Here is a 26,194-nt window from a genome sequence, read left to right as displayed (position 1 = left end):
ACAAATACAGTAAAAAAAATAAAACAGGTGTTCACTGATTCCATAACATACTTAGTTGTAAACGAATGATGGCAGTTGATTTTCCTGTGGTGAGAGACCAGACATTAATATCTTCAACTGAATACACGTCCTCTATCTTCATTAAGTCATCTTTGATAAGATCCACATTTAGGTGCCTTGGAACTCCTGCAGTATTTCAAGAAATGGGAGAAAAGAATCAAATTAAGTCTAGGTAACCAGCACTGTAGTAGTCCTATTCCATGGCAACAGGAGCTCCCTTTCCAACTGATCCAATAGCTTTAACAGTTCCATCCTGGTCTGGTAAGGAATGAGATCTCACAACTGCTGAACTACATATCCATAAACCTACATTAATCCACAGTTCCAGGGAGAAAGAAATGGTGATGAGAATCTGCCTTTTTGTTGCTAAACTAGTTCGTTATGCAAGTGTGTATGTACACATAATAATGTGTAGATAATTAGATATTGCGTAAGTGGCAAGTTATGCGCGTGTGTGTGTGTGTGTGTGTGTGAGAGATAGAGAACCATGATTAACTATGTTTGTAAGCCATTTTGTTTTCTGGCTTCTAATTTTTGAATCAGGCTCCTAGATTATTTAGAAATGTATCATGACCTGCCAAATCTCTGCTGAGCAAGTCAGCACACAACTCTTCAAGTCAAAACAATGTCTACAAGGTTATCTCTATAATGTATTTAAAAAGGGTAGTGTCAGGTCCACCTCTAATTAAAGTTTAAGTTGTGGATGCTCCCAATGACCGCATGTAATAAATGAATCATATGTATATATGATGAAACAGATGCAAATTAAAAGGAGCCTTGAATTGATCTGCAAGATTACCCTCCCCATTAATGGATTCCACCCTGTGATGTAAGCCAATATATTCTGGGAGCTGCATGAATTGTTATAAGAGATATGCACAGAATATAATAGAGAACAAATACAACATACAGAACTTTGTGAAAGTAAAATAGCCCTAAAATATAATGGAAGGTTCAAGATTTCCACTCACAGCTAGCCATTGGCGGGTGAACATTTAGCCCTGGTGAGTAGGCTATGTTTGCAGCTCAAGTAATTTAAGGCCTGACTAATAGCATGGTAATTAAAACTGTAAGCACTGGTATAATATAATGCATTATTTATGCCGTTAACCAATACTTCGAACAAGCACTATGAGCGCAATAAAAAAATCTTTGCATATAAAACCAATACTAAAAAAATAATAATAAATAGCAGCTAGATACAATAAAACCTTGGGGGCGTGGTTTAGGTGCCGACCAAGATGGACGCGTGAGTGAGGAGCTCCGTCCCAACATCCCTCCTAACAGCTCATAACAAGCGCTTACAAAAGCTAAATGGGTCGCACGAAGCGGCCAGACAACTCTCAGACCCCGGGGAAACAGACTCAGAGACCCCTGGATAGTTTCCTGCATCCGCATCCTACCACGAGCGGAGAGCCAAGCAGCCCCAAGATGGCGGCGCCGCCCGCGGCGAACTCTGACTCTGGCACTGCTCCCTTCGAGAGGATTGAGGAGAGGCTGCAGCAACTAACAACTGCGATGGTGACTAAAACCGACCTGCAGACCCTTGCTACATCCATACAAGAGGCGGTAAGGACAGAATTAGCGGGGCTCCGCGCAGAGGTGACCTCGCACACAGGCCGCATTGCCGCCGTGGAGGAGTCTGCTGCGGCCTACACAGCGCGCCTACAAACTACTGACACGGCTGTGGCGCGCCAGGGGGGGATGCTCCTGGCCATGAGGAGGCACCTTGAGGATGTAGATAACAGGGGCAGAAGATGTAATATCAGAGTCCGAGGCGTGCCGGAATCAGAGGGCACCGAAAATGTGGAGGGGGTGCTGACGGAGTTATTCCAATCTATACTCCAGACACCCACACCACAAGTGATTGAATTCGAAAGAGCCCACAGAACACTAAGACCGCGTACTGTGGAAGACGGCCCGAGGGACATTCTCTGCTGCCTACACTCCTTCCCAACGAAAGATGCCATCATGCAAAAGGCACGAGACAGACCGGCTTGGCCCTACAGGGGGGCACAGGTATCGTTGTTTAATGACTTATCCCCGCTAACCCTGGAAGCGCGCCGCGCATTACGCCCGGTCACTAATACCCTCAGGGACCGCCACATTACGTATAAATGGGGGTTCCCATTCGCCCTCATGGCACGACAAGGTAACCGCTGGGTGTCTCTTAGGGGGCCTGAAGACGTACCGGGCTTCCTGGAAGAACTCGGCCTCCCCCCGCTGCCAATACCGAATTGGATACTGGGCCCTTCAAATTTGCCTCCAAGACCACAAAGAGGGAGCAGACGCAGGGACGCAAGATCTCCGCCACGTGAGCTCGCCAGGCGACGCAGGAACCCAACCTCTCCTGAAGAATAAGAATAAGAACTTTACACGATGAAGGCTACCACAACCACTCTAGATATCTTCGCTTACCCTGGCCTGCTTCTCGCACGGTGTCATCTCAACGACATTACAGTTCCCACCAGCCGTAATGGTACCTCAATGTCCTGTTATGGGAAGGCCGATGCCTGCGCTCCGCACACCCGGCGATGGGGACGGACTATCTACAGCCGACAACCTCAGGTACTTTGGGGATATTTTTTCTAAACGGGGATCCCTCCGGGTCTCTGGACTCGTGGCACTATGCTTGGTATGGTACCGCCACCCCTTCATTGCCCTCCCCGCCCTCCTGACTCAGTCGCTACCAGGGCCCTGGAAACATCTGTGGGGTGGGGGATATCGGGATGGGGTCTTTGGGGTTTTGGGGCCTGTCTCCGAACTGCCTGCCGATATGAGTCATTGGATTTCGCTTCAGTCTAGCCTACAACACGGCAGAACACGAGAATATGCATTCCCAATGTTAACTTTGTGTACTTTGTATTGCCTGACGCATATCTCCATAGTGTTTTTCATTTATATGCTATCTGTATCCCTCATCGCTACACTGTTATTAGGTAATAGGATAGAGGTCTCCGAGATAACACTCATGTCGTAATTGCCTTACGCTGCACTGAAGGATAGATGTATGTAAATGAGCCTTATCAGTACACGGCAGGACATATACCCCATCAGTCCTATATGTGCCACCCCGATGATTGATACTTACATATAACTATGGGAAATTCCACGCGCACATTATCCACGTCATGTCCTTAACGTGTATGACAGCTCTCAGACATCCTCGCCTTCGGTTGATAGGGGGAAACGGTGCCCTGACCTCGAGGTCCACACGACACCACACTCTTATGGGGGGGGGATGGCCTTATGCCTGGGGAGTGGGAGCCGTACACACAACACGAATTTGATGGAGCTAAGAGGGGCCCGGGGACCGGGGTACAGTGACACTGACACTCACTGGATAACGCATAGCCTAAGGGGACCCGATTCAGGACACATGGGTAGTCTTCAGTCTAGAATATTCATTGATTGTTACTTAGCATTCTATGTTTTCTATCTTGCATTTAGTATTTCATGTAAAGAGTTGATATGTCTGGTTTTGAAACTCAATTGTAATGTTTAAAGTTTATAAGATACTGCATATAATATCCGTACACGTACGACACACGTGACCATTTACACTTGACGCATAAGTAAGCTCACCACTCAATTTTGATAGGAGGGATGAGACGGGTGACCTTATGAGACGGGTGAAAGCCCATAAAAGTGTCATCTGAGGAATACTCATACGCATTGCCACGATCAAGAGACGAGAAGCGATGCGGGAAATGACCGACCTTTACCAATCTATAGCGCAACTAGAACGCCAACACAAAAGGACCCATCTTAACGCAGTATATGGCGAATTGATGGAAAAAAGGAGAAACCTTAGAGATCTTATCCTGAAAAGGCACCTCAGAACGTTACGGCGTTCAAAAGGCTTCTACTACGCTCACGCGAATAAAGGGGGCAAATACCTGGCGAGAATCCTCAAGGGCCCTTCGCCTCCCGGACAGATACACAAGATACGGCTCGCGACGGGAGAAGTGTCACCCCTCCCACAAAAAATCGCGGAGGAATTTAGGATGTACTACCAAAACCTGTACAACCTGCCATCACCACTGGACAGGGAGTCTCCGACACGACAATCTGAGCGGACCCAGGAATACTTACGTTGCACCATCGCGAACACGATTGACCGGGACGAGGCCTCGATACTAGACTCCCCGATTAGCACTGAAGAACTCGCGGCAGCTCTTAAATCTTCTAAAACCGGCAAGGCCCCAGGACCGGATGGCTATTCGGTCGGGTATTATAAAAAGTTCTCCAGTACCCTACTTCCATGGCTGACCAAAGCAATTAATGAAGCTGGGGAAGGGGGAAACTTTGGATTGGAATCACTGGCAGCCACCATCACGGTACTATTAAAGCCAGGGAAAGACCCGCTGTCCTGCGCCAGCTACCGCCCGATCTCACTGCTCAACGTGGACGCTAAACTACTCACTAAAGTTCTGGCTACTAGATTGAAACGACTCCTCCCAAATTTGATACACGTGGACCAAACTGGCTTTATCCCGGGCAGGGAAGCTAGAGATAGCACTCTCCGACTCTTCTCCATTCAACACCACGTAAGGCGAACGAAAACTCCCCTAATGCTGTTGTCGACGGACGCGGAAAAAGCGTTCGACCGCGTTAACTGGACCTACATGATAGCGACTCTTTCGACAGATGGGATGCGGACAAAGGCTACTCACTTGGATAGCAGCGCTGTATAGCAGGCCTAGGGCCACGATCAGGGTTAACGGAGCCACGACAACCGACTTCGCAATCAATAACGGCACCCGTCAGGGGTGCCCGTTATCACCCCTGCTGTTCGCAATAACGCTGGAACCGCTACTTCAGTCGATCCGCTTGAACCCCGACATTCAGGGGTACGAATGGAAGGAGAAGTGTCATAAGGTAGCTGCATATGCGGATGATCTGCTATTCTTTATCCGTAACCCCAGAACCACCCTGCCTTGCCTCCTCTCTGAAATTGATAAATATGGGAAACTATCAGGGTTCAAGCTTAACCTTGCGAAATGCGAAGCCTTGAACCTCACGCTACCCTCGTCAGAATACGATTCACTGAAACCACACTTCACGTTCCGATGGTGTCATGACAGAATGAAATACCTCGGCATCTGGATACCCACTGACCCGTCGGACATATACAGGTTCAACTTTCAACCCATGTCCCAAAAGATAGTCGCTGACCTGACCAAATGGTCGTATCCGCACATCTCCTGGCATGGTCGTATTGCAGTTCTGAAAATGAACATACTCCCGAGACTTCTCTACCTAATGCAGACCATCCCAGTTGCACTACCGACAACTTTCTTCTCTCCCCTGAAATCGGCAGTTATCCGATATGTGTGGCGAGGCGAAAGATCCAGGCTGCGATATGACATACTTACTCGACCCAGACATAGAAGGGGCCTGGCACTGCCGGACTTCAAGAAGTACTACCAAGCCACAGTACTGCAGCGTATTCTGGACTGGCACGCGAGCACAACTTGGAAGCAATGGGTGGAGCTGGACAGAGGCCTTATAGGCCCTACAATCGAGGCTAAGATCTGGGGAGGCGATGGGAGTTCTGTCTCGCAACACCGAGAGGACGGGACGGTCCTGCAGACGATCCAGGGTTGGAGGACCATGAGAGGCCAGTCCCACATCTCTCCCACTCCTAGCCCGATGACCCCCCTGACACACAACATATCGGTGGGGGGAGGGCTCCCACCCGGCGCTTGGCCTATCGCAACCACTGGGACATATATACCAATATACAGAGTGCTAAGGACTGGGACACTTCGCACTCTGGACTCGCTGCTGGAAGGTGAACCTAGGACCCCCATCGCCGTCTTGAGATACATACAACTGACACACTACTTCAACACCATGCCCCACAAGGATCGCTTATTCCGGAATTTATCCTGGTTCGAGAATCTTTGCTACGGAGGCGACCTCCTGGAACATGCGATATCGGTACTCTACCAGAACCTTATAACGGCCGACATACCCGCCGCCGGTACATTCCAGCGACAATGGGAGGAACAACTGGGAATAACTTCTCAACCCCTCAATGGGATAAAGCACTTATCTGGCAACAGAAGAGCTCTATGAGCTCGCATTATCAAGAGGTAAATTATAAGTTGATCTCATCATGGTACAGAACACCGACAAGGCTACACCAGATCTTCCCATCCACCTCTCCCACCTGCTGGCGTTGCAATACGGACAGGGGCACTATGGCCCACATCTGGTGGTCATGCAGAGACATCACCATATATTGGATAATGATAAGAGACGAGATAACGTCTATCCTGGGGGACATCACAGACTGGAGTGCAGGACTAGCGCTACTCCATATTTCGACGCAACCTATCCCGGTATATAAGAAATCGATACTCCGGCACCTTCTGAATGCAGCTAAAGCTTCTATACCAGTACACTGGAAAACAACCGAGATACCCACTAAGGAGGAGTGGATACAACGAGTCGAAGATATACAGGCAGCTGAGGCGGCACATGCCTCCCTGATGGACCGCGGACCTAAACATGCAGAGATGTGGTTCCCATGGTTCCAATATATCTCGCGATACCGGCGAAATGATGGTAATGCCGGAGCAGCGGAGGGAGCGTCTGCGGGGACGGGCACCACGTGATGGATCGTGATCAACTCTACCCCCCCCCCCCCTCCCCCTATCCTGCCTTCTCGCCTTGACCATCTTCCCACAGCAACTTTGTATGTCAGGCCGGTGGGGTGCCGGTGTGGGGGAGTCCGGGAGCAGAGGGGACGGTTGTAGACCACCACAAGCTACCACACACTACCGATTCCTAACCTATGACACACGAGGCATTGAGCCACTACTACCCACCTCCAACGCATAATCCCTAAATCTCAAGTTACAAACTGGCTACTACACCATATACAGTAACCTACATAACCACCATGGCCGACCACGGTCCCTCCACCTCTCTTCCCCCCCCCTTCCCCCCCCTTCCCACACCCCCCCCTCTTTTTCCCACCTCTTCCCCCCCCCCACACCTAATACCCTAAGCACATGCAATAGAGCTTATAGTCTGGTCCACCTGCAACATAGTAAAGATGACATAGCCTTCTCCACCGTGGCTTTCTTACTTCTTACGACACAATTAAGCATTAGATGAGAAGGAGATGATAACCTACATAACACATGCATCATTGATTCGCACAGGGCCTAAGGCTGGGGGGACTAAGATACAGTGGAACGACACATCACCGAACCTAAATCTCACATAGCGCTTGATCGTGTCCACGACCCATGAACCAATACATTAGAGCACTGACAGACCCAAGACAGAAACGCCTCTGGAGAGGTCATAGCCATAAGAACCGAATCTAGCTGCTGACTTTAGACGGGAGGGAAACCCCTACGTTCTGCTGACTGGCTAGGGGTAATGATATCCACTGCCCCGGATAGGATGGTCTGGTTGAGATCTGAGAGACCTAGGTTAAGGCCACTCTCACGACCTCTAACGCTATAGCTTGTCTTTGGTGGGCAGTGGCAGGCTAAATGTTGTGGATATCCGGCCCATCTCACTCGTCAAACGTGGAACTCCTAGTAGATCCTCTCAAGCTATATCTCACATTCGCATGATGGAATTATTCTTTCTTGCTCCTGCAGGTCTGATCGAAATGTTATTTGTTGCCGACCATGTGCCACACCCTTACCTTTAAACCTCCGACTATGTCGTTCATTGTGATATTATCACCTATAAACTTTTCTCTCATGTATGGACATACAAAAAAAAAAAAAAAAAAAAAAAAAAACACCCACACGGGTGGAAAGTTAAGCTGTAACTGTGTTTACCTACAAACTTATTGTTCAGATGTAAAGTTGATTAACTCGTATGAAACTTATGCCTGATACTGATGTTGTAACAGCATGATCCATGTTTCGTTGACATCTTTACGCAATAAAGATTTATAAAAAAAAAATAAAACCTTCAAGTTTAAAAAAGTTTTAAAATGGTAAAAAAAATAGTAGCAGCGATTAGTGAATATTCCCATATTATAGGAAACACAAAGTAAAATTAGATCAAATAGTGAGAGTCTCAATGTCAGTTTTTTCTTTAAAAAGAAAAATCCTATCTCCAGTAGAGAGGGTATTATAATAATAATAATAGCACACTGTCCTGTATATTCACTGGTATCAGATACAATAGAAACTATGTGTCCACTGTAGAGATCAGAGAAACACAGTTACTTTATTTAACCCTCTATTTTATCCCTTTTAGGACCTCTTACACAAAGTAATGGTGGTGGCTTGTCTCAAAGGGCCACAAAAAGGCATTAGGAGCACTTTGAATGGAAGTTTGTGTGTTATGCAGCCTCAGTGACATAACATTTAGTGACCTAGCCCAGATGATATAAATTGCTAAACACTGCTGCCTTTATCACATAGCCAGAAGCAAGCAAGGCAGGAAAGCAGAAAACAGTCAGGGTCCCTCAACTGATTCTACAGAGCACTATAGGGTCAGCAAAACAAACATATTTCTGACTCTATAGTGTTAAAACCACCATCTAGCCCCTCTGCTCCCTCTTGCCACCCTAAATATAGTATAATCTTACTTGTATTAAAGTCTGCAGCTGCTACCTCTGCCCCATTTTCATGTGAACTGCCTCTGTCTGCCGACATCATCAGAAGTGGTGGTCTGAGCCAATCACAATGCTTCCCCATAGGACTGGCAGAAAACTGTCAAGGAGGCAGATCAGGGGCAGAGTCAACCCAAGCCAAACACAGCCCTGGCCAATCAGCATCTCCTCATAGAGCTGAATTGAATCAATGAATCTCTCTATGAGGAAAGTTCAGTGTCTGCATGCAGAGGGAGGAGACAATGAATGGCAGTGCTGTACACTAGGCAGGACTGGCCCAGGAAGCACCTCTAGTAGCCATCTGAGGAGTGGCAGGCAAGTGGAGGAATCACTAGGCTGTAATTTAAACACTGCATTTTTTCTGAAAAGACAGTGCTTACTGCAAAAAGCCTGAAGGTAATGATTCTACTCACCAGAACAAATTCAATAAGCTGTAGTTGTTCTGGTGACTATAGTGTCCCTTTTAACTATTGTAGGAGCAGGTTCAGTGGTAACAGAAGTCGGCATCCTTCCAAGGTGCCAATGATTTGTCCCGGCTCAAGTGCACAGGAGCGGCTTGCAGCACTGCACCAACGGAGTGGTAACCCTTTAAAGACTATTGTGCTGTACTGCAACTAATGCCTTTTTGTGGTCCTTGGAGACAAGCAACACCATTACTTTGTGCAATAGTTCCTAAAAGGGATAAAATAGAGGGCTAAATAAAGTAACAGTGTTACACTATATCTGTGTTTCACTAATCTCTAAGGTGGACACAGTTTCCATTGGATTAGATACAGAAACCACAATACACATACTGTGTTACTATTATTATACCCTCTCTACTGGAGACATTCTTTTTTAAGACAAAACTGACATTGAGACTATTTGATATAATTTTACTTTGTTGGTGTATTTCCCATAATATGTGAAGGGGAATATTCACTAAGCACGGCTACCATTTTGTTTACCATTTGTTACCTAATATATGCAATTCAATGCCAGAATACTCTATATGCAGTTGCATGTACGACTATCTCACTCAACACGCCTACTGTAAACAGAGTATAATCTTTAAATTACTGCTCAATGTGCCCCAACCGCTTTATCTTAATGGAGTAGTTTGGGAGCAGTAGACCTCTAGTTTTAATGTAAATTGCTGGTATTTTGTAGACAGTCGCTAGAAGCGAATGAGGCAACACCCAAGTGAAACTTGGTCATGTGACGTTCGAAGTCCATGAGGATGGTGAACATCATCAAATGAAGCTCTTAGGAAAGCAATATATTTGATGCTTTCATATATGAAGCACTTCAATGGATGCATGCGGTGCTTGCTATGCATAATATCCCCAATGTTCCTTTTGGATCTGAACTTGGAGTCTCAGTGCTGGAAAAATGTTTGGGGGGGGGGGGGAGGAGGTTTATTCTAAATAAGGACTAGGGAACTATACAGGGATATAGGATTCTCAACACTGCAGTGTTCTTTTAAAGAAGCAATAGATAAAATAGATAAATTAGTGTTTTCTATGGAAACACTCACAGCTTCCCTACGGGGAACCACAGAGAGATGCCTACAGACGTGGATGCCGTGGATAGACTTCATCTCCCGAAGAGGGACCTAGAACCCCAGTCCCGCACCCCGGAAGGAGGGAACATTGTAGGACAGCTCAGCCTAGACCCAGGTAGAAACGGGGAAACACTGGACTAAGGTCGTTGGGGCCAGCGGCAGAAAGCGGGCGGGGGCGGGCCCTGCGGCATGGGCGGACACCTGGGGGGGGTAGTCTTTCCTTGTCCTCCACACGCCTAGACTTCCCCTCCCCATCCTACCCCAACCCGTTAGGCGAACCACCACATTGGGCCTAGCACCAACTCACACTTAGTACATATATGGCTCGGACATAATCCTTACATAAACCAGAACACACGACCCTAGCATCTGCACCTGCGCGGAGGCGGGAACCACAAGACCCTTAATGGATCCGTTTTAGAGGCCAAGCCGCAATTGGGAACCCATCAGCCACATAGGGGGGCCACAGATAGCACACACTCAGATTTTGAGTGGGGATATAGGAGGCACAGAGGGTCCCACAGCGAGTCCAACGTACGCTTCAAAGACAGTGGACTTCCATAGAACGCTCTGAGGGGGAAGTAGATAGGGGGAATGGATGACGGATACTCCAAACAGTTCCCAGACAAGAGAAACCTAGTTAACGCACTAGACCACTGACATATCCCCCCCCCCCATATACCCTCGCACTCCCTGGCCCCATACCCTACCAATGGACCAGACCCTCAACTGGTAGCCGCCACATTCGAGCTAGCACGAGCTACAATCTTTCATAGCAGACTGAGTTCACAGTAAGACCGACGTAGACCACTTGACTCCCCCTAATCTGCATTACGGCCAATACAGCTGTTTCGTACTGGTAACATGGGCCAAAACCTAGCTATCGGTCGAGGACACCATGTCTGGCCACGTTGATGTATATGTTGATATAGTACAATAGAAGTGAAGATAAAATTTAACTTGTTTACCCATGTGATACAGTCTTGCTACAATATCCTTGTTCAAATCTCAAATGTCATGTAACTTTTTGCAATATTGTCAAATAAACACAAATTAAATATAAAAAAAAATAAAAAAAAATTGTGTTTTCTTCCCATCCCAGTTGTAATTCAAACAAAAAAAAAAAAGCCATAAACCTAACCTGCAAACTAGCACTGCGATAATATCCTCAAAGCAGCTGCCCCCACCCCTCAATATAATTATTAACACTGAAGATCTTTGCCCAATCTAATGCACTGAATACTTACAGCACATGCATTGCAAACGCCATTTGCTTCTCACAGAGAAACACGGAATTTAACACACTGTGTATAACACATAATGATCCTAAATGCATTCAGTCTTTGTGTGGAAGAGCCCCTGGTGGATTGCCTGTCTGACAAACATTTTCTGAAACAAAGAAAAAGGAAAGCATCTCTGCACCAAAACCACTAAATTAAGATGTAGTGGATTGGTGCTTAGAGCCTTTAATATATCCATTTGCTGCTCATAAAACAGACCTTTCAATAGATACATTTCCACACCTACACGCCAACAATATTGAATAAACAGTGCATTTTAAGGGGTTTCCACATACTAGGTCAAAATGGCCATACTGGGAATTCTCATATACAGATATTTTGGTTCATTGTTTATAATTTCCTAGTCAATTGCCAATGTTTTCTTATTTAGAGAATAGCCCCCAAAAATGTAGTCAGTGGCGATAAGGACCAGAATTATGCACTGATACTTATATAGAAAGAGAATGGACGAGTATTCAGAATAAAACATTTCAGGAGCAAAATTTGAATCTGCAAACAAGCATTACCTTCAAGTAGTATGAGAAATGTATCGCGTATTAGCCTCAAAGTAGTAATAACGACAAGTATAGAAAATACATATGTACAGATTGGGTCGGCAAGCTTGTACTCTGGCTGAAAGATAAAACAATGAGCTAAATTAGTACTGCAATATAACAAAATAACAAGGCTAAGCCAAATGTTCTTTGCATGTAAATAATGTACATACAGTGTGAGCAAGTATCTTTGAAACAGACAATAGTCAATGTAATCTAGATCGGCAGAATATCAGCATTTTGTGGCTTTAGAATGTCACGCACTAGGTCATATATAAACATCAATGTTGACAGTAGATAAGGGTCCATCTAGTTAGCATATTTCTGATATAACAAACTTAAGTCACCATTTGTATTATCATGACTGAGTGTGTCAATGTGTGTCCTGGTTTCTCCACCTGTGGTGCAGGTAACCCATGGGGTACATGCACCAACAGCAGGGAATATGCCTTTAACTGGCCAGCTGGCCACCTTAGGGACCTGCCACGAGCCAGATGGCTGTGCCTATTCTGCCCAAATACAGTGTCCAGGGGAAGGCTAGAGCCGAACTGTGAGGGAGGTGTAATATCGGATCCACTCGCGCGCACAGTACACTACGGTGATGCCGGAAGCCAAGTCATGACGATACTCTGGCATCACTAAACAGTGCACAAGGGAGCAAAGCAAAAAGACAATGAAGATGATAACAGCCACACTAGACTCCAAGGAAAGGATCCGCTCCAGCTCTCCCAAAGGTAGGGAGGCTGAGTGGACTTAAAAAAAAATGATTATAATAATTTGTGAGTGTGTGTCAAATAAGTGAGTGTGTGTCAGCGTCCTGTGTGTGTAAATGTGTGCGTCCGTGTTTAACAATTGTGTGTAATATTTTAATTTTGTGACTTTTATACTTCAGATTAATAGATCATAAACTCCTCCTTACATATACAATATTTACGTTACGTTATATTTAGTTTTACAATATTCTTTACTAACTTTAATTCGGCTTTTTCCAAAATATGGTATTAACTTAAATATTAGTGTGTACACAATTTAAATTAATCGTAATTACATTCTCTAGGCAGGGGATCGTAGGAATTATTTTTACAACTGCAGAGGTATTTCTCCATTCTCCATAGAAAATTGAGAAACACTGAAATGGGTTACATATAAGAGGTTCCTAATGGCTCCTTAAAAAAAAAAAAAAAAAAAATTCTTACGCTACTCTTAAAATGTTCACCCCTCTCTTTTCAGATTATGCACAATTAACTATCTACAAATTATATGAATTATATTGACCTCCAGCAGCTATCAGCTAATATGGATTCCCAACGTCTATCCATACCTACTTTCTCCTGTCCCTCACTGGCTGTCGTCTCATATAAACTACCCTGACCTCAGCCTTGAACGCTGCAGCCCCGCTCCAAACACGCCCCCAACCGTGGCACACTAATTCAACAAGCTACCTGCAGAGATGCTCCTGTTCTGCTGAACGCTGCTGGAGGAAGTCATGCACCCAGTCTGACTTCCTCCACTACAAATTCATATTGCATTCATACAGCACATCACTTGCCAAACAGTCATACTTCTCCTCCTTCATTAGCTCCTGCAATCCCATGCGTCTTTTTAATACCTTTAACTCCCTTTTCTTTGCCCTGCTGTGGCCACCCCCTAAACTAACCTTACAGCCTATAGCTTTGCATGCTACTTTACCGACAAGATTAAACAGCTATGGAAAGAATTCTCCCTACCTTAAATTCTCACGGGTGGCTCCTTTCCTTTGGAATAGCCTGCCCACTGCCATCAAGCTCTCCCCTAGTCTTCAATGTTTGTGCCTTAAAACCATCTCTTTAGGAAAGCTTATGGCCTCCCAGAGTAACCTCTACCCCACATACCTGTCTCTTGCTCTCTCCTAAAGGGCAGCACTCTATTCTCTCCTGCTGCTCTGCTTCACTCCCACCTTGTTTGATTGCTATTTCCTATCCTGTTGTGTTTTAACCCCTTAAGGCCAAACTTCTGGAATAAAAGGGAATCATGACATGTCACACATGTCATGTGTCCTTAAGGGGTTAAGCCCCACCTCCTATAGACTAATCCCTTTGAGCAGGGTCCTCTTCAACCTATTGTTCGCGTAGGTTTTCTTGTAATTGTCTCATTTATTGTTAAATCTTCCAATTTGATAATATTGTAAAGCGCTACGGAATATGCTGGCGCTATATAAATACCAATAATAATAACAATAAAACATGCCTTTTTTTGCTTTGTTAAAGGAGGACCACCATTCAAAACACAAAATATTGCAAAATAACTTATTAATTGTAATGTTCTGATTTCTTTTAAACCTATATTAAAGATTTAGTAGAATTCATCACAATCCAGTTCAGGCCCGGCACATATTTTGCAAAGGAGAACAGAAACATTGTTTAATTTCTCCACTTCGCTGTATGCTGACGGCCAAGCGCAAAAGGACTGAGCTTCTGACAGGGAGCTTAGACAGGGCACAGAGTTACAGGATAAATAGGTGAGGATTTCTGCATTTCATTTTATTTCAGACATCTCACAAATACATATTAGTAACTATAAAGTGACAGTTCCCCTTTAAGGCCTCCAATATATTTTACATTTCTGTTGAATCACCCGTTTCCCTTCTCTGGCCCAAACTGATGATTTCCTCTGGAACCATTTATTCATTCATTTAATACTAATTTCGAGTCAGAACTTTCTTTTGCTTTGCTACTTCTAGGATATTTTTGTTTTTCCTTTACTTGTTGTCAGGAAAAAAAAGAACGCTCTTATGGTAATCTTTAGGGTTTTTTTTTTTTCTCAATCATCTGTATGTTGGTTTCTTTTGATAGAAAACCTTCTCAAAAAGCAATTCAAATAGGGCATTTGTGATACCTCGTAAGGCAAACAGGCAATGAGTCCCATGCTTTTCCAGACAATGGTGGAAAAGCCCATAGATCTAAAACATACAGTATATTGTGGACTACACAACAGAAACAACAAATACAGATTCATTTTCTAAACATTTTCTGCTGATTATTTGTAGAGTGCAACCCTCTGCTGCAATGCATAATTAAAAGGGATGAAGACCATTTTTAAGATGGAATGATATGGTTAGGCTGCAAGTGAGTTAGGGAGATCAACGCCATGGTATAGCTACAGGCAGGCAGGCAGATAAAAAAAAATAAAAAAAATAGGGGCAAGATATGTAAAACTACCAAAGTGGTGCTTGCTCAAAGTATGCAGCGGGAAAAAAAACAAAATGAAAAATAATGAAAACAGTACTCACAATACCATTGGATGTGTAGATATATGGAGGTTATGGTTTGAATAAACCATGATCCAGCAAAATTCCAGATGAACCAACGCATCTCTATGAGGAAAACTCAGTATCTCAATGCAGAGCGTGGAGGCGCTAAATGGCAGTGCTGTACAATGTGCAGCACTGCCCTAAAAAGCACCTCTAGTGGCCACCTGAGGAGTGTAAACACTGTCTTTTTTGTGAAAGAAAACAGTGTTTGCATGAAACTACCTGCAGGGACAGACTATACTCACCAGGACAACTACATTAAGTGACTATAGTGTCGCTTTAATTAATAATCCTGAATTTGAAAGTGATTGATACCATGTTAAAAGATCAGATTGTTGAACATCTAAAATCACATGGATTTCAAGATCAGAGACAACATGAGTTTACTTCAGGGATATCATGCCAATTGTTTTGATTGGGTAACTAAAATAATAGATCAGGGTGGTGCAGTAGACATAGAAACATAGAATGTGACGGCAGATAAGAACCATTCGGCCCACCTAGTCTACCCAATTTTCTAAATACTTTCATTAGTCCCTGGCATTATCTTATAGTTAGGATAGCCTTATGCCTATCCCACGCATGCTTAAACTCCTTCACTGTGTTTACCTCTACCACTTCAGCTGGAAGGCTATTCCATGCATCCACTACCCTCTCAGTAAAGCAATACTTCCTGATATTATTTTTAAACCTTTGCCCCTCTTATTTAAGACTATGTCCTCGTTGTGGTAGTTTTGTGCCGTCACATTCTATGTTTCTATGTTGTTATAGGTCACTAAATAAGAAACACAAAGCGAGAGACAAAAAGTGCACACCATAGGTCTGTAAAAGTACACATATCTTGTACAGTATGATTAGCTTAGTTTTGCTACTCATTATTTGTCTTTCCTTTGAGCACAACACAGTTGAGAATACACAATTTCCAATTCTGATGGGTTTGTGGCTCTGATCTAGTGAAGACTTTAGTAAATAATGAATGTGAGTACTGTCTACAGGAAAGGTATTCTTACCTTGAATCTAATTATGTAAGCAGCTATAAGTACGCCAACACTTTGAGCAAGATCTCCGAGCGCATGCACAAATGCAGCTCGTACTGCCAGGCTGCCACCGCTGTGGCTGTGACTGTGGCTATGGCTTTGGTGGCTGTGGGTCTGAATCGTGGGACTGTGAGAATGGGAATGAAGATGTCCTGCTTGATTTAACAAAACGCCCATTCTGTAAACAATGAAATAATATGGTCAGTATGGTGATGGAGGCAGAAGTTAGAGATAAAAAACAACAAGCAAAGAAATACCTAGGTCATTTACACACTTGCCACAAAATGCAGAATATTTAAAACAATAAAGGAAAAATATAACAGTCAAGAACGTCAGTAACTCAATAGAAGAATTTATTGAGTAATAAACTCATTTTTGTTGGTCAGCTCTGTTTAAACTCAACTCAATAAACTGCAAATGACAAACATTTTAGGAAAGCCGTATGCAATGAAGAGGCACACGCAATCACTGAATTATGGCAATTAGTTTGTTGCCATTGAATTCCAGCCAGGTCTTGGCCAGGGCAGTCTGCGATGTAAGTGTGGTTAATCAAGTACGAGTTAGAGATAACATATTAAAGGAACAGTATAGGGCCAGGAGTACGAACGTGTATTCCAGACCCTATAGTGTTAAAAAAATCTATTTAGGTGGCTGCCCCTTAAATAGAGTAAAAAATTATCTTTATTCCAACACTGTGTGGTTCAACTTGTCTTGGCTCCGCTCCTGATCCGCCTTTTTAGATGACCTCATGAGAAATGATGCGCTCAGCCAATCCAGAAAAGCATTGGATTTGCTGAGATCGTCAATTCTGTTGATCTCGGTCAAGATGGCAGGGTGGGAAGTAGAGCCAAACACCACACTGGCTAATCAGCATCTCCTCACAGAGATCATCTCTGTGGGGAAAGTTCAATGTCTCCATGCTGAGCATCTCCCAACAAGCACCTCTAGTGGCAGTCTGAGTGATCGGAAGTGTAAACATTGCCTCTTCTCCGAAACTTGCAGTTAATAAAACACAGTCCCAGCTGAAAAGGGTCGTCATAAGGTAGTCTCTGAAAAGGCAGTGTTTACATTAAAATGCCTACAGAGACAGGTTATAGACACCAGAACAACTCTATTAAGCTGTAGTTGTTCTGGTGACTGTAGTGTCCCTTTAAATGAGTGTATGAAAGTAAGGCAAACTAAGCAGGTGAGTGTCTGTGGGTGTTGCCAATTTTCCAATAGAGAGTTCCAGCAGGACAATGCACCATCATCTCAAGATGGTTTCACAACAACTACTGTGATTCCTTAGAACTCTAATAACCTGCAAGTTCTCAAACTTCATACAATAAAGTGCTTTTGGGATGAGGTAAAAATAGAGGTCTGCAGTGTGAACTACTAAATTATGCTTCCGAGACAGTATGGATCAAAATCCTTGTTCCATGCTTCCAGGTTTGTTGAATCCCTGTCATTCACACTATTCTCGAGGTAATTAAACTGAAAAGCAACTACACTTACTCCAATTCTGGGATTACATCATAGGCAGAGGATTTTAATGTGGTTTTACAAATTATCACAACATATCACTAATTAAAGAACACTATAGTGTCAGGAATATAAACATGTACTGCTAATGCTATAGTGTTAATTGGGGAAAGGGAATGGGGAGGCATGTTCTACCTGTAATGTAAACATTACCATTGCTACAGAATGGCAAGATTTTACTTTGAAGGCTTGAACAGAAAGAGACACTGCGCCCAGACCACTTCATTTAGATTGCCTGTGGTGACCATTTAAAAAAAAATAAAAAAATAATTTTATTTGTGCATAGTGACAATGACATACATGCTCGGGGTGCCCCAATAGCAATCCTCAAGCTTAGTTTCAGGCATAGCAGTAGGAGCATTAAGAAAAGCGGCACATTTTCTAGTATAATAGCAATCAACCATAAGCAAGATGAACTCAACTGGTAAAACTTCATAGTAAGAGATAATGTATACGTATAAGTTGGAACATGCTAGTTAGGCACTTCTAGGGTGAGTGAGTATCTGGTAGTTTGCCATCAGTTAAGACGTTCTAGGCAAAGGAATTAAAAGTGAATACAATCAAAGATATAACATGCTAGCGAGATAGAACTGGCCGACACACTGGCTACACTGGGTTTTCTAGGAGTCTGCCTGGGACATTTAGCCTATGCCACTTAGAGTTCAAGTGAGATGAGATAGCTTGGTACCAGGCTCTGCCTCCCCTTCTTGCTATTTCCGTGTGTGGCGTCGAAACAGGAAGGGCTGTGACCTCCATGGGCCGACGTTCCTGTGTGCTTGGCAGCATAAGGGGGCGACCTATGGGTCATGCCGTTCCCGCCTCCCGCCGAGGGAGTCTGGATCTCTGCCGTGGTCGAGGTGGGTAGTGGCAGCCATGCTGCTGGGTATGCTGGAGAAGCATTGCTCGCCGCTGTGGCTTTCTGCACCTTCTCTCTTTCTTGGCCGTGCGGGGGGGGGGGGGGAGTGAGGCTGTTTATACATGCCGCGTCGTGTAGCAGGATAACCCCCGGAAACCGCTTGGCCTTCAGCAGGTGTGTAGGGTAGCTCTTTGGGGTGCTCTCCCTCAGGAGATTGATTAGGTGTCGCTCTAATACGAGTCTCCAATTTGGCCCAGAAGCCAGCGAAGATCGCATCCAAGCGCTCCAGCATGTATTTAGCAGCGCCTCCTCATGTCTCAATGGGCTGTTTCAGACCAGACTGGTGGAGCAGAAGCATGTCCCCCATCTTAGGTGAGTCAGCCGCGATCAAGAGTCGTGGAGTAGTAGTTATGTAGAGTAGAGTCGATAGAGGCGTCAGCCAGTGGATACCAGGAATAACCCCCCTCTGGCTTCTGTAGGCCGCAAGCCACAATCAGTATGTGCCGGGGCAGACAGGCTCACAACAAGTATCCTCCGGTGCCCCTCGACAAGATGAGTGCTTATTGTGGTCTGATTAATGGGTGGCCCGGGTGTAAATTACACCCCCCCCCCCCCCTCCGTGGTGTCCCTTTAAGCATTATAATTGAAACAAACATTTTCCATCTTAGCTGTAGTAATTATCATGGCAGGAATGCCCTGGCAGCCTCCCAAAGAAAGTAGTCAAACTGTTTAAGAACGGTTTTCACCAGTGTCAGTCTAGTGTTGTCAGCTCTAATGAGTGAAGCAGGGCCGCACTCGATAGAGGAGCATCACATACATGTTATTCCCAACACTATAGTGTTCCTTTTAAAATGGCATCTATAAGATCCATTTAAGAGAGGTGGGAGAGGCACTTACTTATCATATACAAGTTAGTGATCTTAAACAGGGACAGCAACGAGAGATTCACAACAAGGGGTTGGGTTTGAAAGTTTCTATACAAATTTGAATGCAGGAAGGAGGAGGTTGAAAGAGAATGTATTCACGGTGAATAAACACAGAACGTGCGGTCAGGCCCCTGGTGTGTGAAACACAGAATGCTGAACAAGATCCTTTCTACATGTTCATATTGTGTTTTATTGTTATCCTGGCCTGCTGACCACGTTACAATAAAGCAAATTTTATTCAGCCCAAGTGGGGACTCCTGGGTCCCCTGCCAAGACAGGCAGTATAAGCAGCCTACTCATTCAAATTAACCCCATAAAATAATATTCTTTTCAAAACTAGATAATGCAATGTATTTTAACACTTTTCTTGCAGCAATTGTGCCACCAAAGCTTTTTAAGAATGTTATGTTTCTCCTGACTGATAACTGTGGGGAATCACTGCAATCCTGAAGACACACATTGGGTGCGATTGCCGTTTCACAATCCTGTGCAAATACCCCTGGAATATATTGTACAACAACCATGAATGGCCTAATACCTAACTTTAATTTCCCTTTTCCTATAGAAAATGAGTAAACGATTTAAAAAGATTGGATTAGCGTATGGCAAAACTTGCAGTTAAAACACACAGTTCCGGCTGAGAAGGGTCGTCATAAGACACATCAAGTTGTATCTAGTTGTATTTCTGCTTCATGGGCAGCTCACGGGCAGGGCCCTCGTTACCTTTTGTATTGGTCTGTGTAAATTGTACAGCACTGCACAATATGTTGGCACTTTATAAATGCCAACAATAATAATAAAAATAATGGAAAGTGTGTTTAGCCAAGCCCTGTTCTATGGTCTGCCTAAAAAAATACATGATCAAACCAGATCTCTGAGAAGAACTGTGCTGGTAGTTAAACGTTTCTTTTCAGGGTTTACCAGTTTGAAAAGTTAAATTAATTGTTAGCTGCTATTTGCATTGTGTTGATGCCAACATTTTTGTGCCATGCCCTACTTTTTCTCATAAGTAGAAAAACCCATGAACTAAGCTGAGAGAACTTTTCCCCAATGCATTTAAAGCTGTTCTGTTGCAATCATTCTATAATAATGTTGATAAAGGGCGGAGCTCCACTGTCAACTTTTGTCCAATACCAGCAAAAATTCACCACTGGTGGGTATGCTATGAGTTGCATTGGCAAGTAATGTTTAAGGCCTGGCTAGTGCATAAGACTTTACATGTTAAGTCCTGTATGTATGCATGCAAGTAAGTATCTATGAGAAATATATATATATATATATATATATATATATATATGAGAATAACTATGATCCATTCCCATGAATTATTTCAGTTAATTGTAACTTACATGAGGTTCACAGCAACACCCACGGCTGCTGTTATTAGCATCACATCTCCATTAATGGTGTAATCCATGTGAATAGTACGCTGAATTGCTTCATATAACAAGATACCTGTAAGCACATACACCAGTATCATGCTGATAACGGCAGACATGACCTCTGCAACAGAAAATGAATATTACATTTAGAATAGATTACCATAAGCACAAACTCAAGCTATGGTCTGGTGATTTGGGCCTCTCCTTGATCAGACCCTTACTCTTTTTTTAGATTACAAATTTTATACATATGGAGTTATTTACTAAATTTGGATTTCCCTGCAAGTGCCAGGGTATTTCACATTGTAGACCAAAATAGCTAAGCTGGACATAAGAGGAGATGGGGAGTTATGCCTATTCTCTAACTTTGGCAATTCCATGGTCAGTTGTAGAATTTTGAAGTTTGGCTATATTGGCCTCAGTTTCGGAATTCCCTAATGAATTCTATGCATGATTTCACAGTTAAAGTGGCTCTGACACAGGCCAACGGCATTGCCTTGTAGAGATGCATTTATTTAATCTCTAAAGGAAAGTCCTGTGAAAAGACAGTGTTTGTATAGAAATGCCTGCAGGGACTGACTATGCTCACCAGAACTCCATTAAGCTGTAGTTGTTCTGGTGACTATAGTGTCAATGAAGAGGAGCTTGCTTTAAGTTTCAACCTAATTTCAAGCTTTGTCAAACAGAGGAAAAATACAGTGGATGAAGTAGTCCCTAATGAAAAAGAACTGAAACGAAGAACAGATTCAGAGAGAGGAAATGTTTGGAGAAAGATACATGACAGAAAGGGATAAGCATGCTTTAAATAATTCTGACAGTCTGAGAACCCCCACTTCAGCTTACGAAACAGTACAAAGTAAGGTGTAGTTATGTACACATGCCATTATTATGTGGCATGTTCGGGGAAAATTCCCCAAACAAAGATTCGCAAACTAGCACCTAGGGCTTATTTTATGAGCATCCTTCGAAAATAAGCTAGGGCTTATTTTCGGGGACTGTCTTATTTTCAGATTAACACGGTAGATACGATAGAGCACTGTGCTATCCAAATGGTATACAAGAGTTGGATACAATGTGGCACAGTGCTATCTAAACAATCAATAGTTGTAGTATATTAAGAGCAGTGTAGTGAATACAGACTAGCCAACTTTGAAAGAGCAATGTCTATAGTGACAATATTGGTCTCAATAATGCCTTGAAGGTAAAATCATACCACGTTACAGAGACAGATCAATCTGTATGTCACAAAAAAGGAGGGCAAATCTAAGCTGTTAAAATAAAGAACTGGCTAGAAAGAAAGTCTTTTTTTTATTTATTTTTTTTTTTTTAAAGCTGCAAAATACTGAGAGACTAGAGAGCTAGAAAGTCCTCAGATAAGGGGCAGTGATACCCAGGTAACACTGAAGCTAAACTGTGCATTCGAGGGCACCTGTACTATCATGTATCAAATTAAATCTTACTAGCTATCTAGTAATATCGAATTAAACCAAAGACAACTTGGTAGGGGAGGTTATCATGCTGCATCCACTAAATGTTATGTAAAATCACGATCAGCATCAGTGTAGTTTTTACAAGTTGAGATTAGTTCAGCGTTTCACCGTTCGGGCGGCTCTTCGCTAATAAATTAGAATAATAAAAGTTTTATCTATCTACTACCTCCCTATCTGGAATAGTATACACTTTTTCTGTTCACCTTTTGGTAACATTAGGGTTACCCCCTACTACTATCCAGTGATTATTTCAATAGCACTAAGCTGCTAACTTTATTAACCTACTGAAACTTTACTTAATCTGCTAGGGTAATGTCAAAGCACATACGTACCACAGCGGTGGAATCCAAAAGTGAAACGTTTAGTTGGAGACTTTTCCGACAACCACAATGCAAGCAAGGTCAGAATAATACTGATAAGGTCAGTAAGCATATGAAGGGCATCCGTCATGATTGCAAGGCTGTTGGAAACATATCCACCTGCAATAAAATGAAAAAGGCTAGGGTTATGGGAATCTATAACTTATTTATGTAGATAAAATCTGAAAGAATGTCATAAAAGAGAAAATAGGGACATTCAGTGATATTATGTTAGACAGAGAGGAAAGTAAGATGGTGAAATGGCTCACTTATCACCTGATTTCCCATGTCACTGCATTCAGGGAATTTGCTGTATTTGAAAAAAAAAAAAAAAAAAAGCAAGCTGTCTTCATCCTAATTTACATTGCCAATCAGGTTATAATTCATATTGCAAAAGAGCACTTCATGGGGAGTTTCCTGTTGGTGATTAACTTAACATCTATTAAATTAAATTATTTTTCATACATGACCTACTTAAATAACAAGTAAAAAACTACAAGAATGAGCACAACCAAGTAAAATGCAAAAAAAGCTTTATTATCAAGGGATGCTCCCTTGATAAAGGTGGATAACGCCGAAACGTTGGGGGCTATTTTTTGTATTTTGATGTCTGTACCCCCTCTTCTCATATTTCCGGTTTTCTTTGGTATGTATCTTTTTGTTTATCAGTATATACAGGTATCATAATACTGTTTTTCTGGATAAGTGGCTACACCACTTCTATCGGATCATTTTGATTATAATCATTTATTTTTCTATTTTGCTTTACTTGCAGTCACTGTTCGCATATTGGACAGAGATGTTTCTGCATTTCTAATTCTTTGATATCTATGTTGATACCTGTCATACGTGTGTTTTTTGTGTAATAAAGCTTTTTTGGAGAAATAGGAAATAAGGCCAATCAGCAGAAACGTACAGGATATAACAGCGGTTACTTGTTACATGATGTTCTACAGCACTTATCTAGGGGTATATTCACTAAGCATTGGATATAGATAAAGTACCGTACATACTCGAGTATAAGCAAAGTTTTTCAGCACATTTTTATGCTGAAAAAAAACCCTCGGCTTATACTCGAGTCAGGGTCTGTATTATGGCAACTTACATTGCCATTATACAGACCAGGACCATAAGGGCATTATAAGGGCATGATCCCGTGGCAAACCCATTGTGCTCAAAGTGCAGGGAGCTCGAATATGGAGGAGGACAACACCGAGCTCGCCATGAACCCAAGCTGCTCATCGGAAAACTGCCAGCCATCACAGCAACAGCAGGGCAGTTAACGCTGACCCAAGAAGCCTGCTACATCCCAAACAGCCTGCCTTACAGCTCACTCTGGTTTTGGAGGCTACACAATAGAATCCTGCAAACCTCACTATGCTTGCCTTATTTCCAAAATATGTCTGCAGGTCTCTCCCTGGGAGGACAACAGGACCTGGCGCGGAGACTCTCCTGGCAGGAATGTGGAGTACCCCAGCGGGGCATCGGTTAAACTGAGCACAAGCACCAACCATCTCACGCATGTTATTTCATCAATACACCCACAGTACCTACACAGTGTGTCAAGCTATTTGTTTAATTTACCCCCCTTTGCATTTTTTAATTTTCAATGTGGGACTCACACCTAGCTTACCTGGAGGGCCTCCTGGGAGGAATTTTTATCAGTCACAGTGCCTCTAGTGTAAATCTCTATACTCTGATAGTCTACGCCTAGCCAGCACTGTCTCCATGTCAGCTTGAAACCATTCTTCCTATCATAAAAATTGTGCATTGTGTGTCCATGTCATGCCTTAATATTTCAATGTTTGACGCTTTATTATTTGTCTATGCTGTCGGGGCATTGCAAATACATCTGTAACTGCTTTTCTTTTATGCACGGAAAAATAAAGATAAATAATTTAAATTATAAAGATTGGGGACACTACCAAGAACCCTGGACATTGACAGGGGTACTTACTAAGCTTTGAATTATCACAATATAGATCTGAAAGTCTGTATATCCGATGTGTGTGTGTGTATTTTAATGAAAAAATAAATAATATAACATTTCCTCCAACGTTGGGCTTGGTGTGGAAAACCATGTCCATACATTAGATTATGGAGAAATATTCCAGTCTACATCGGGCAAAAAACAAACAAAAAAAACAAGCCTGTCAATGTAGTTCAGTAAGAGGGCACTCTTTCCTATTGTTGCTGTGGTACCAGCATTCAGTGAAGCCGAGTGCATGCTGGAAATCCCAGTGGCTGGGCACCAGACCAAGAGGAAGTGTTCACGGAGGTATGCAACCAGTAGAGGTGCAGACTCTGACCTAGCCCAAGCACCAATATCCCCCACAGCAAGGCTAGAAGAAGAACGGAAAATTCATGTACAGGGTATTGAGCGATATGAATTTCATTCCGACAATTCCCACTTTACTGAATACCTCTGACTTGGATAATAAGATTTCATTTGCGTTTCTTCTCACATTAATTTAGCTTTTTTAACACTATTTGATTTGTCTCCCATGTTGGTATTAATCTAGGACCCACCAATATTGCGGAGCAGTGGTAGGCTTAACACAATATAGTGTGAGTATAGATAAAAAGTCAATACATATAAGTGACCAAATGTTTCCAATTAAAAAGGAAACAATCTTACTACCAGTGAACGCCACTAAAAACACTGATATAGCGAAAGATATACTTGCACAAAAATTGATGCAATGATTTTAATCAGGGCTCGACAAATCCCAGGCGCCAGGTGACTATGAATTTTGCCTTGGCTCCTGGGATTGGATAGCCCGTTCCCTCCTATCTCAATCCTGGTGTACCGGGGAGGAAGTGAGCTGTAAGTACTTTCTCCCGGCGCGGAGGCTGCACAACAGGACACCTGCCAAAATCGTCTCTGTTCACCACGCGCACACATTTCACAGACCCGACCGCCCGCACACATTTCACAGACCCGACCGCCCGCACACATTTCACAGACCCGACCGCCCGCACACATTTCACAGACCCGACCGCCCGCACACATTTCACAGACCCGACCGCCCGCACACATTTCACAGACCCGACCGCCCGCACACATTTCACAGACCCGACCGCCCGCACACATTTCACAGACCCGACCGCCCGCACACATTTCACAGACCCGACCGCCCGCACACATTTCACAGACCCGACCGCCCGCACACATTTCACAGACCCGACCGCCCGCACACATTTCACAGACCCGACCGCCCGCACACATTTCACAGACCCGACCGCCCGCACACATTTCACAGACCCGACCGCCCGCACACATTTCACAGACCCGACC

General features: G+C 43.5%; 1 protein-coding gene across 1 annotated transcript in view; it reads right to left on the bottom strand.

The window, feature by feature from the left end:
- SLC30A4 (solute carrier family 30 member 4) overlaps positions 1 to 26,194 on the bottom strand; it is a 31,326-nt gene that overhangs the window by 2,925 nt on the left and 2,207 nt on the right. Inside the window, exons 2-6 of the mRNA XM_063449015.1 lie at positions 22,870 to 23,016; positions 21,015 to 21,168; positions 16,336 to 16,540; positions 12,010 to 12,115; positions 52 to 186 (exon numbers count right to left, since the gene is read on the bottom strand). Coding sequence (XP_063305085.1) covers positions 52 to 186; positions 12,010 to 12,115; positions 16,336 to 16,540; positions 21,015 to 21,168; positions 22,870 to 23,016 — 747 coding nt within the window. The remainder of the gene's footprint in view (positions 1 to 51; positions 187 to 12,009; positions 12,116 to 16,335; positions 16,541 to 21,014; positions 21,169 to 22,869; positions 23,017 to 26,194) is intronic.

This window comes from Pelobates fuscus, chromosome 3 (genome assembly GCF_036172605.1).
Source record: "Pelobates fuscus isolate aPelFus1 chromosome 3, aPelFus1.pri, whole genome shotgun sequence".
Classification (NCBI taxonomy): domain Eukaryota; kingdom Metazoa; phylum Chordata; class Amphibia; order Anura; family Pelobatidae; genus Pelobates; species Pelobates fuscus.
This window is presented reverse-complemented; position numbering and strand designations above follow the sequence as displayed.